The sequence below is a fragment of the Balaenoptera ricei genome, chromosome 5, assembly GCF_028023285.1.
Source record: "Balaenoptera ricei isolate mBalRic1 chromosome 5, mBalRic1.hap2, whole genome shotgun sequence".
NCBI lineage: Eukaryota > Metazoa > Chordata > Mammalia > Artiodactyla > Balaenopteridae > Balaenoptera > Balaenoptera ricei.
In genome coordinates, this window is record NC_082643.1 from 43633833 (window position 1) to 43644615 (window position 10783).

Sequence of the window (10783 nt, forward strand, 5' to 3'; positions counted from 1 at the left end):
CAAACTGTGTCACAAGAATTGTAAAATTATGGGGGTATCAGGGAAGGCCCAAGGATGGGCATTCATAGAGCCATTAGAATGTAAATTGGACAAACACACACTCGCCCGCTCCTTCCTTTATGTCCCTGAATGCGCTGTACCCCTGCTAGGAAGAGGTATCTTATATAAATTGGGGGTTACTATCCACCTAATGGGAGACAAACTGGAGATTGGAGTTCCCTTAGACAAAGAGCAAAGATGATAATGTTTATGTCTGAGGACACACCTCCCGGGACAGAGCAAGTTGACCTCCCTGGAGTAAATCCTGAGGTCTGGGCCCAGGGACGGGTGGGATGAGCTATAGGAACCAGTCCCGTGAGAGTCCATCTAAAACCCAGACATACATGGCCAATAGAAAACAGTACCCTCTCCATCGGGAGGCCCTATTGGGCATTGTCCCTGTTCTATTTGGAAAGAAAAAGGTAGGATTACTGCAGAGAATAACTTAGAAGCAGTACAGGTTCCAAAATAAGTGGCAGTGATTCATTGCCGCAGCCACCAAAAGGAGGATGCAGAGGTAATAAAGGGAAAAAACAAGACAGACACAACTGCCAAAAGGGTAGCCCTAGAATAGTAACATGGGCAGTACTTCTTTCCCCAAACTGCAGCTTGTCAAGCCATTAGGGAGTCCCATCAAGGAACTCACTATAGGAAGGAAGCCCTATGTAATTGTTTAGTTGAGGTCATGGTAACTCCTGGCATGAAAAGGATAATCAGTCAGATAGTTGAGACCTGCGCCATCTGCACAATGAAAAACCCCAACACCAGACCCCCACCACCACCAAAGGCCCCAAGATAAGGCCCATTTAGACCAGAGGAACATGTGCTGGAGGAGATTGGCAGATTGATTTCACTGTCATGCCGAGAATACCGGGCAATTTCGGGTATCTCTTGGTGCTAATAGACATTTCCTGGGTGGATAGAAGCATTCCCTACTAGAACTGAAATGGCAGCCGAATGGCTAAATCATTACTCAAAGAAACAATCCCAAGGTTTGGGCTCCCAGGATCCCTACAAAGCAACAGTGTTCCAGCATTTGTGTCTCAAAAAGTGATGAAGGAAATAATGAGTGCCCTTGGCATAAAATAGACCTTGCACTCAACCTGGAGACCTCAATCATTGAAGAAAGTAGGGAGATCTAATCCGACCTTGAAACAGGCCTTAGCCAAGCTATGTCAGGAAACTTGAGAAAATTGGATTAAGTTGCTTCCGATTGTCCTGCTTCGAATGCAGTTAGACCAAAGGGATAAATTAAAGTTAAGTGCACTTGACCTCTTGTATGGTAGACCCATTCCCCAAGCCCTAAAAAAGAGACCCCTTAACCCCTTGAAATGGAACAACTCAAGTTACCCTCCAGGTAGGAGAAACCATGAAAGCTCTCAGGGAATATGGTGACCAGGTGCTGCCCGCACCCACCGACCTGGCCCTCCACCACTTCCAGCCAGGAGACCAAGTGAACCTAGAAACCTGGAAAACTGGCAGCCAGAAAATCAGCTCACTCCTAAGGGGAACGGACCCCTAGACTACTCGTGTGAACCTCTCTCTGGCCTGAATCTTCTCTTCCAAAAAACAACAAAAGTGTGACCAGGAATAATCAGGCCCCAGCAGTGAGCCTCAACATCAGGACACACTTGTGCCTAGAGGCAAAAGATCTAGATACCTTCATTTTTAGGAAAATTTGACATGTGATCATTGTTCTCTTGATAATATTTGGGCCATGCATCCTAAATTGTCTGATGTCCTTTGTCTCAAAAGGTGGTCACTCAGGGATGCCAATAGTCAAGCCTGAGGCCTGGGGACAATCAAGCACATCTACAGGCAGCTGGGGAGAAGCTCTGCTCCTTCACCCGGGGTTATGACAATGCCCAAATCAGCAGGAAGCAGTTACAGAAGACAGACCTGTGCCCCTTGGCACCCCTCAAGAATGAGGAGCGGGACAAAGGACAGAGTAGGAGTCTGTCACCAGCAAAGCTCACCGACAATTTCCAGGAAATAAGAATTGAATCTGGGTAATAAAATAAAGTCTGACCTTTTGTGAGTGTGCTCAGTCCAGCTTCACTTGTTCATAGGGGGCCGTGTGCAGAGGCCTCGCACCCAGCTATTCAGATCAGAGTTCCTAGTGTGAAACGGCTGTGCCAACATCTCAGCTGGGTGGGGGTGGGCCATGTGCAGAAGCTCAGCCCAGTGCAGCAGCGCCCACCCCACGGAACTCTGCCCCCTCCCTGCTAACCAGACCCTATAAAGCAGCCCCACCCATGGCCTGTCCCGGAGAGCGTGTGCTCACACCTCTCCATTCTCTGACCAAAGAATAAAGCTTTCCTTTGCTTCTGAACTGAACTCGGTTTTTTCTATTGGCTCGAATGACACCAGGCAGAAAAACCCTTTTTGGGGACCATTTCGGGAGGGCAGGTAACACAAGGAGAGGGAAATAGACTCCATTTTTTGATGAGAATGGCAAGGTTGTGAAGAGCATATGAGACTGGAGATACTGCTGTAGCCATCTGGGGCAATACAATCTGCCCCACTGTGTGAACTCATAGAAATGACTCATAACCTGATCTGGGAAGCAGAGCTCAGAGAGGGAAACAAAGTATGAATCACGAGCCACAAGGCAAATACTGCCCTGAAATTCAGCAAATAATGTGAAAAACAGAAACACAATGTACAGCCATATTGTAAAGATTTCTTTTGAAATCTCAAAAGACCACATACTCCTATAAAAGATGAAACCAGTTAGTCAGCAGGGGTGGAAGGCTGTCTCCAACTTCTGCCCAGGCCTTAACAGATCTTGAGCTGGTCTGACTTGTTCCCCCTAGGCCAGGGGCAATGGCTTCATTTGTACAATATCCCCACCCCTCCAGTGTCCAGTACTCCATTCTCCACTTATAAGTAGCCAGGAGCAGTAAGAGAGGGCATTGAGGAAAGGAAAATAGTGCAGGTGGAAAGTGGAGTTGCCCCACAGGGTAGGCTGGGTGAAAGCTGAACAAAGTCATGGGGCACAGGCCAGCCTGCTTCAGAGTGCTGGCTATGAGTGGTACCTAATCTGCACTGCCTGGCCAAGAGGACAGCTCACATGGGTCCTCAGCACAGGCAGTAGACTGTGACTCCCAGAGGGATACTGGTGAGTCTTTAGATGCCCATCTTCTCCTTTTCATCTTATTCTCTCCAACTGAGAAATCTTTACCTTGTCTGGAGGAAGCAGAAAGAAAGAAAGCATGTATTGTTCTAAATAGCCTACCTTATTAGTGAACTGTGGCATCTGAATTTAAAAAGCAAATATTAGCATCTTTATTCCCTGGTTTCATTCTGTCTAGCCCAGCACTGTCCAATAGAAATACAAATCAAGGCATCCATGTAATTTTAAATTTTCCAATGGCCACATTAAAAAAGTAAAAAGAAATAAATCAAGTTAAATTTTAATAATATAATTTGTTTAATGAAATGTATCTAAAGTATTATCATTTTAGCATATAATCAGCCTAAAAATGATTAATGAGATATTTTTAATCCTTATTTCATACTAACAAATCTGATGTGTATTTTACACCTACAACACATCTCGAAACAGATGCTAAATACTTGATTGGTTTTTAAATTTCATAAAATGTAGAGTTGAAAAGATGCACATAGTTGGCCCAAGCCAACTATGCAAGTTGGCCCAAGCATAATGAAGAGTCTTGCAATAACTGAATCAGGTATCAGGGGTTTTTAAATTTAAACTAATTTAAATGAAATAAAATTCTGCGTTCAATTCTTTAGTTACGCTAGTCACGTGACTAGGGGGTCCTCTATTGGACAGTGCAGGTCTAGATACCCACACTGTGCTGGGTGAAAGAGCCTCAGAAAATAAGGTGGAAGGAACACTGTTAAACAGCTGGAGGGGCAAAGTATATGCACAGAGCAGTTGAACATTCCAAAAAGTTCCCCAGCACAAAGATATTGTACAAAATTAGTGGCTATTCAGCATCAGGTTTAAAATTCTAACATTACCAGAATCGAATGGTCAAAAAAGCGACAGACTAAACAGAATCACTTGTTATGAAAGACCAAGGCCCCTCCTGGAAATCCCAGCCTAGGGTGGGGGTTGCAGCAATGAGCTGGTTCTGGCAATACCCAGAGCTATTCCAACAATGACAGACAAGAACTCCCCTCCCAAGCTCCCCAGTACAACAGCTGACTGGCATTTCTCTCATGCTCTTGACTGGGTTCCTGTTCCTCCTAATCTAAAATGTGATTAAATTGAATTGCTTTCTAAATCTGTTATGTAATTTGTATGTAATGCCCTTAATATTGGGTTTGAATACAATTGCAATAAGATACACTAATTGATTCATTTAATTTTATTTTCCATTCTTTGAATGGAAGCCTTTGGGACTCAATATGTAAAGTGATATGCAAATTGGGACTTTGATGCAAGAAGACTTGGCAGTTTTTTTTAACCAGGACTCAAGCATTACTTGTAATCATTTAAGAGAGTAATTTCAAACAAAGCAACCTCTACTTGTCCTTCTATGTGATTAAATTTCGGTGTACACAAACATATAAGTACAAAACATGCTCAAAATTACTGAATTTTAATTGAAGGTATAGGTCAAAAAACATTTATACTTCCCCATGGTTATTCGATCCCTAACCCTAACATAAAATAGAATAAGGTTTTACAGGTTCACATAACTTTCCACCGAATGGATGACACAGAGAGTAGTTGCAAAAGAGATACCAATCCATCAGCAACTAATGAGCACCTTCTTTGGATTAATAATAATGACAGCTAATATTTAGTGAGTGCTTATTATGAGATAGGCTCTATGCTCAGATTTTTATCTGGATTATTTTCCTGCTAAGGATTCTGTTAGGAGCTTGCAGAGATGCATGGATGATAAAACACATTCCCTATATCCAAAGAGCTTAAAATTTAAATGTCAATGGTTGGTATCAACAAAAGGTGCTCTAGGAGTTGAGAGAAGAGAGAGACATCTTTTGAACCCCCCAAATTTAGCTTTCCGTTTTCCTTATTCCCAAACTGTTGCTGTGGATGCAAGCATGATTCCGATACTAAGAGACAAATAGCTTAATGTGTAGATAAGATGATTTTAAAATAACTGTTCTTTGTCCTCCACTTCCTCCTTCCAAATAAATGCCATTTTTCTGACTTCAGAGGAGATCACAAATTTCAAGTCATGAATGCAATCTCTCACTGTTGTCACTGTTCCCAAAGGGTGGCTCACACAATAACAGCGCTGGCAATTTCATCACTCACCGCAGTTAATATATTTCAGTATGATCAAAACATAGTTTACAGGAAATTGCTATACTATTGATGTCATGGATGAGGAAATCAGTACATGAGATAGCCAAGTTCTAGAAATCTGAGAAAATGAGTAGTTGGGGGGTGAGGGGTGGAGCTTATTTGTTGTTGAGATAACATTAACAGTGTGGGTGCCATGGCTGGATTTCAGTTTGGAAATGATGGGTAAAGGCAGACCAACAGCCTCAGCAGTCAAGGAGAGGCTTCCCTGAGTCTAAATGCCATTGGAGGAGTGAGGTGAACTCTTTCCTAAAGATATGGGAACTTTCATAGGCCATGAGACGTTTGAGAGGTTTTTTCAGAGTTTTAGAAGTGAAGACATCTACATTAGTCTGCTTGGGTTGCCATAATAAAATATGACAGACTGTATGGCTTAAACAACAGAAATTTATTTTCTCACAGTTCTAGAGGCTGGAAAGTCCAAGATCATGGTTCGGCATGGTTTCTGGTGAGAGCTCTTTTCCTGGCTCATAGAAAGGTACCTTCTTACTGTGTTCTTATATGGTCATTTTTCACTGCTTGCACGTGGAGAGAGAAAGAGAGGGACATTCTCTCTCTCTCTCTCTCTCTCTCTCTCTCTTCCCCCCCTCCCTCTCTATCTCGCCCCCTACTCCTCTCTCTCCTTCTCCCTCTTCCTCTCCCTCTTCCTCTTCTTTTAAGGCCTACAATCCTATAGGATTAGGGTCCCATCCTTATCACTTCATTTAATCTTAATTACCTTATAAAATCCCTATCTCCAAATACAGTCACATTGGGAGTTAAGACCTCAACATATGAATCTGGAGGTGTTGAGGAGCAGAGAGGAGACACAATTCAGTCCAAAGCAACATCCAAAGATCAAGAAGTCCAACTTCAAAATGTTTCAGATGAAGAAACTGAAGTTACGCTTCTTATGTACTTTTTTCAGCAAGAATCAAGGGCTGAAAATAATCCAGTGAGTGCCCTAGGCGCCCCACATCCTAAAATGAGAGGTTAAACTATATATGTTGGCTGTGCTGAGAAACTGGGAAAGCATGCAAATGTAGTGCATGGTTCCCACTTTCAAGCTACATGAGAGAAGACAAAGAATTCATATATGCGTTGAGGATATTGGGGAGGGAGGATGTCAGTGCTAGAGAACATTGTTCCTGAGCTGCAGTGTGCCCATCCCCACCTCATGGGGGAGAAGAATGGGGCACTTTCTCCCCAGTGAGAGACGCAACCAAAACTTGGTAGATGACCGCAGGAATTTGGTGGACACAGAGACTGGTGCCTGACTCTTAAGAGAATAGATCTGAAGTTGAAAGAATATGGCTAGATTAGACTGCAGCTAAGAGGAAAGACAAATGACCCTGCAAGGAGAAGGCTGAACTTCTCACCAAAGAGGACTACCCCACGGTGTGATGTGACCTCAACAAAGTGGTAGGAACCTATAGTCATAGGTCCCCTGTGCAGAATTCTGATGAACGCACCAAAAGGTCCCCATGAGAACAAGAGCCAGTAAGTGTGCACTTGCTATGTAAAGAGCTCCCAGTGCCAGATGACAAGAGGACCAGACATATGTGCTCCTCATCCTTGTCCCCGCCCCCTCACACCTTTCCAATCCTGAGCCTGACCCAGCAGAGGTCAGAAACAGCATCTGGCATAATGACGGAGGAGTGAATGTCAGAAAGCACAGTGAGCATTTTTTTGACTTATCGTGACAAAATATTTTGTTTTTAGGATGGTCTCTAGCTAGCTGACCACAGATTCTTGAGTGAATCCTGCCAAGATTAGCCTCAAATGCTATCACTGCTAACTACCTTACTTGCCCAAGAAGCACTTGTAAATATCTCTCAAGATTGTATAGCTATAGCATACCAAGAACCTTTAATGGAAAGTAAAACTTTGAGTTAATTAACTGAATTTTATGTGTGAGGTTGCTAATCACTCTTGGAAATACACAAGTTCCTTGTTGACAAAACACCCTGGAGTAGAGGAAAAGTCAGTAGACTGGCAGCCAGAGAGACCTAGTTTCTAGCCTTGCTTGCTCTAGGGCCTTAACTAATTCTCTCTGGGCCTCATTTTTCCCATTAATAAGAATAAGGCGTTGGACTCAATGAGTTCTATGGTTCTATGATTTTTTATTTTCTTCTACATCCTTCAGTATCATGTAAGAAAAGGCATTCATTTGAAACCTCAAAATATCTTAGTCCTTTGAGAGGTAAGAGTGCTGGTGAATTTCCAAAAGATAGTATCTCACCAGTGTTCCCTTACCATGTTAGCACCTCAGGGATAAGGAGGGCTCCAGAGAATGTAATCTGGGAAACACTGAGTTTATCTAAAGTGGGATGAAGAATTAGGAGCCAATATAAGCCAAATATGTGACCTGGGAAAAAAATCTTAGTCCTAAAAACAAGACCTCAATTTAAGATTTGAAGACTTAGCAACCCAAAGGCCAGTGAGTTGTCTCATGTCACACAGTGATTAGTAGTAGTGCCAGAACAAGAAACCAAATCTTTGGAATACAATGCAATGAAGATAAAATTATTTTAAAGCTCCGTGGACCTAACAGGCAACAGCAACATGCTGTTGTGGTTAGTTTTCAAATCTAAGCAGATCTTGAGAATCCAACATTTTTCTGAAAATCTTCAGGGCCACACTTCACAACAGCACTTTGTTGCATAAAATTCATTTGTATGCACTACTTCACATCTTCTTAACACGCGAATGGTTCCACACTTTACTATATACTCTTAGTGGATTTAAATTTCAAGACTGAATCTGAGCTCTATGAAGACATCAATGAGGTATTGTGAGAAAAAAAAAAACAAAGTACAAGCTAACTCTGTTCAAAAACTAGTTCATAATTGAGTATTTGAGTGGAAAACTCACTCAGCTTCTAAGTTTATCTATATTAGTTTGACCTTCTGATATATAGGTCTGTGGGAATTATTTTGTATGTTTAATTGAAAATATCAGTAGGAATAAAAATTTCAAGAGCATATTAACTTTGTTAATTTATGATCTTCTAATCTTCAAAAATGCTACAGCAAAGCAATTCTCTGAATTACAGTAACATGTTTAGTATTGTTTTTTAATCTCATAGATCTTTTCTTTTCAACTGAGCTTTGAACATGCTCTAACATCTCTGCCTGCAGGGAGATGGACTGAGGAACAAGCAGAATATTAAACACCCGCTTATATGTCTCCCCAGGGAGTCTTCTGCTAATATTATACATTGCAACAACATTGCTTGAATGGTTTATTAATGGCAGTGAAACAGAGTGAATGCTACATACAATGATAATAAAAACAAAGGTAATTTATACTCTGCCTAACTGCCAAATAGCTTTAAAGACCTTACAAGGATACACTTAAACTACTAGCAATACAAAATAAAAATGGGACAAAGTGCCTTTGGATATGAGAAAGAATCAGAACGATGTGTTGTCCAGTTCCAGGAAAACTGAACTGTGGACTCCTGCTCAACAGTTCTAAATTTATAAACATTTACATCCTCCCTTTGTTTCAGGATTTGAAATATACCCATGAGCATGCCAAGCCATCATTTCAGGTGAAGAAGAAATTCTGACTTTAAAAAACAATGATCAGTGTACCCAACCAGAGACCCAGTACATCTCGGCATTTCCAATTTTCCATAAAGAACTCCCTCCTGAAACTTAGATCCTGAAAAAGTTAGAATTCGAAAAAAAAAAAAAAAAAAGGACAGAAGAAAAGAGAGAAGTATGGAGACAGTGAAATAGTAGTGAATGCCCATTTTCTCATTTGGAAACTCCATCCAGGAAGCTGAATACATGATACAGCAACTTCTTTGCCTGCCACCTACCCACCCACCTCTGAAGTTAAATGTTTATCAGTAAAGTGTTCATCAGGTCAAATATCTTCTGGTAAAAATACACATTCACACTGAGTCTTTATGAAAACACCAACTTGATTATATCCAGGGAAGATAAATTTCCAAATTAGATTCTATCTTTCTATCCCTAAACACTCTGCTCTAGCCCACATTTATCCAAGAAGATTTTACATCCTTAACTTAAATCATCTCATATTCAGACATATTTTTGGTCAGTTTTTACAAGTGACTCAGAATTTTGGTGATTTATATTCTCTCTGCTATATTCTAAGGAAGGTAAATTTTAGTATCTGGGGTATCTTTTGTCTGTTGAATGGAGTGATAAGTGAAGAAATGTAGGTTTGGAAGAGCTGGGGCAGAGCTAAATTATTCTGAGTAAGAAAGATCCAGGACTCAGGAACCAGAATTGGAAGATGTAGAGACTATGGGGGAAAGAGAAGAGATATTGACTTTTTCTTGGGGGCATCTCTCAAGAACGAGGTTTTGAAGATCATGCCTGTGCAAAAGCAGACCCGTGCTGGCCAGCGGACCAGGTTCAAGGTGTTTGTCGCCATTGGGGATTACAACGGACATGTTGGTTTGGGTGTGAAGTGCTCTAAGGAGGTAGCCACTGCCATCCGTGGGGCCATCATTCTGGCCAAGCTCTCCGTCGTCCCCATGCAACGAGGCTACTGGGGGAACAAGATCGGCAAGCCCCATACCGTCCCTTGCAAAGTGACTGGACGCTGTGGCTCTGTGCTGGTGCGCCTCATCCCTGCCCCCAGGGACATTGGCATCATCTCAGCCTCTGTGCCCGAGAAGCTACTGATGATGGCTGGAATTGACGACGGCTACACCTCTGCCAGGGGCTGCACTGCCACGCTGGGCAACTTCGCCAAGGCCACTTTTGATGCCATTTCCAAGACCTACAGTTATCTCACTCCTGATCTCTGGAAAGAGACGGTGTTCACCAAGTCTCCGTATCAGGAATTCACTGACCATCTTGTGAAGACCCACACCAGAGTTTCCACGCAGAGGACCCAGGCTCCAGCTGTAGCCATCACATAGTTTTCTATAAGAAAAATAAAGTGATTGAAGCTAAAAAAAAAAAAAAAAAAAAAAAAAAGGGAAGACCAGCATCCGAGAGCCAAGCAGAGACTTAGAAGGAGACGACTAAAGGGGCTCTGCAGCACAAAGCTACGTGCTATATAATGTACTTTCTCCTCTCTCTCCTATTTGCTCACCAATGCCTGTGGAGTCTATTTTCATCTCGAGGAATGCAAAGAAATACTGAATCTTGCTTAGAGGGTAGTGGGTATGGCGGGGGCGGGGGGAAGATGGAGGTGTGGAAGGGTAAAAACAAAGGCCAAATGTGATAGCAGACATCATATACGTTATAGATGATACAAAAAAATCAATCATCCACTTATTCATTCATTTTTTTTAAATTATCAAACATCTAAAATCTCCCAGGAAATTCATACAGAGGTAGCAACAGGAAACTTGTGGTTACAAGTGATAGAAACTAATAATCCAAATGAAAAGAGATCCTTTTTCCCAGCTTCTACATATTAAATCTCAGGAAAGTCTCTAAATGGCTGTAGTTAATTGCACATCCC

At 42.0% G+C, this 10783-nt stretch overlaps 1 protein-coding gene across 1 annotated transcript; it reads left to right on the plus strand.

The window, feature by feature from the left end:
- The first annotated feature begins 332 nt into the window (after window positions 1-332).
- Window positions 333-10271, plus strand: LOC132366218 (small ribosomal subunit protein uS5-like). The gene is made up of 3 exons (XM_059923820.1): window positions 333-461; window positions 1819-2048; window positions 9566-10271. Exons 1-3 carry the CDS (start codon window positions 333-335, stop codon window positions 10230-10232), a joined length of 1026 nt encoding a protein of 341 aa, XP_059779803.1. The 3' UTR covers window positions 10233-10271.
- Window positions 10272-10783: the final 512 nt, after the last annotated feature.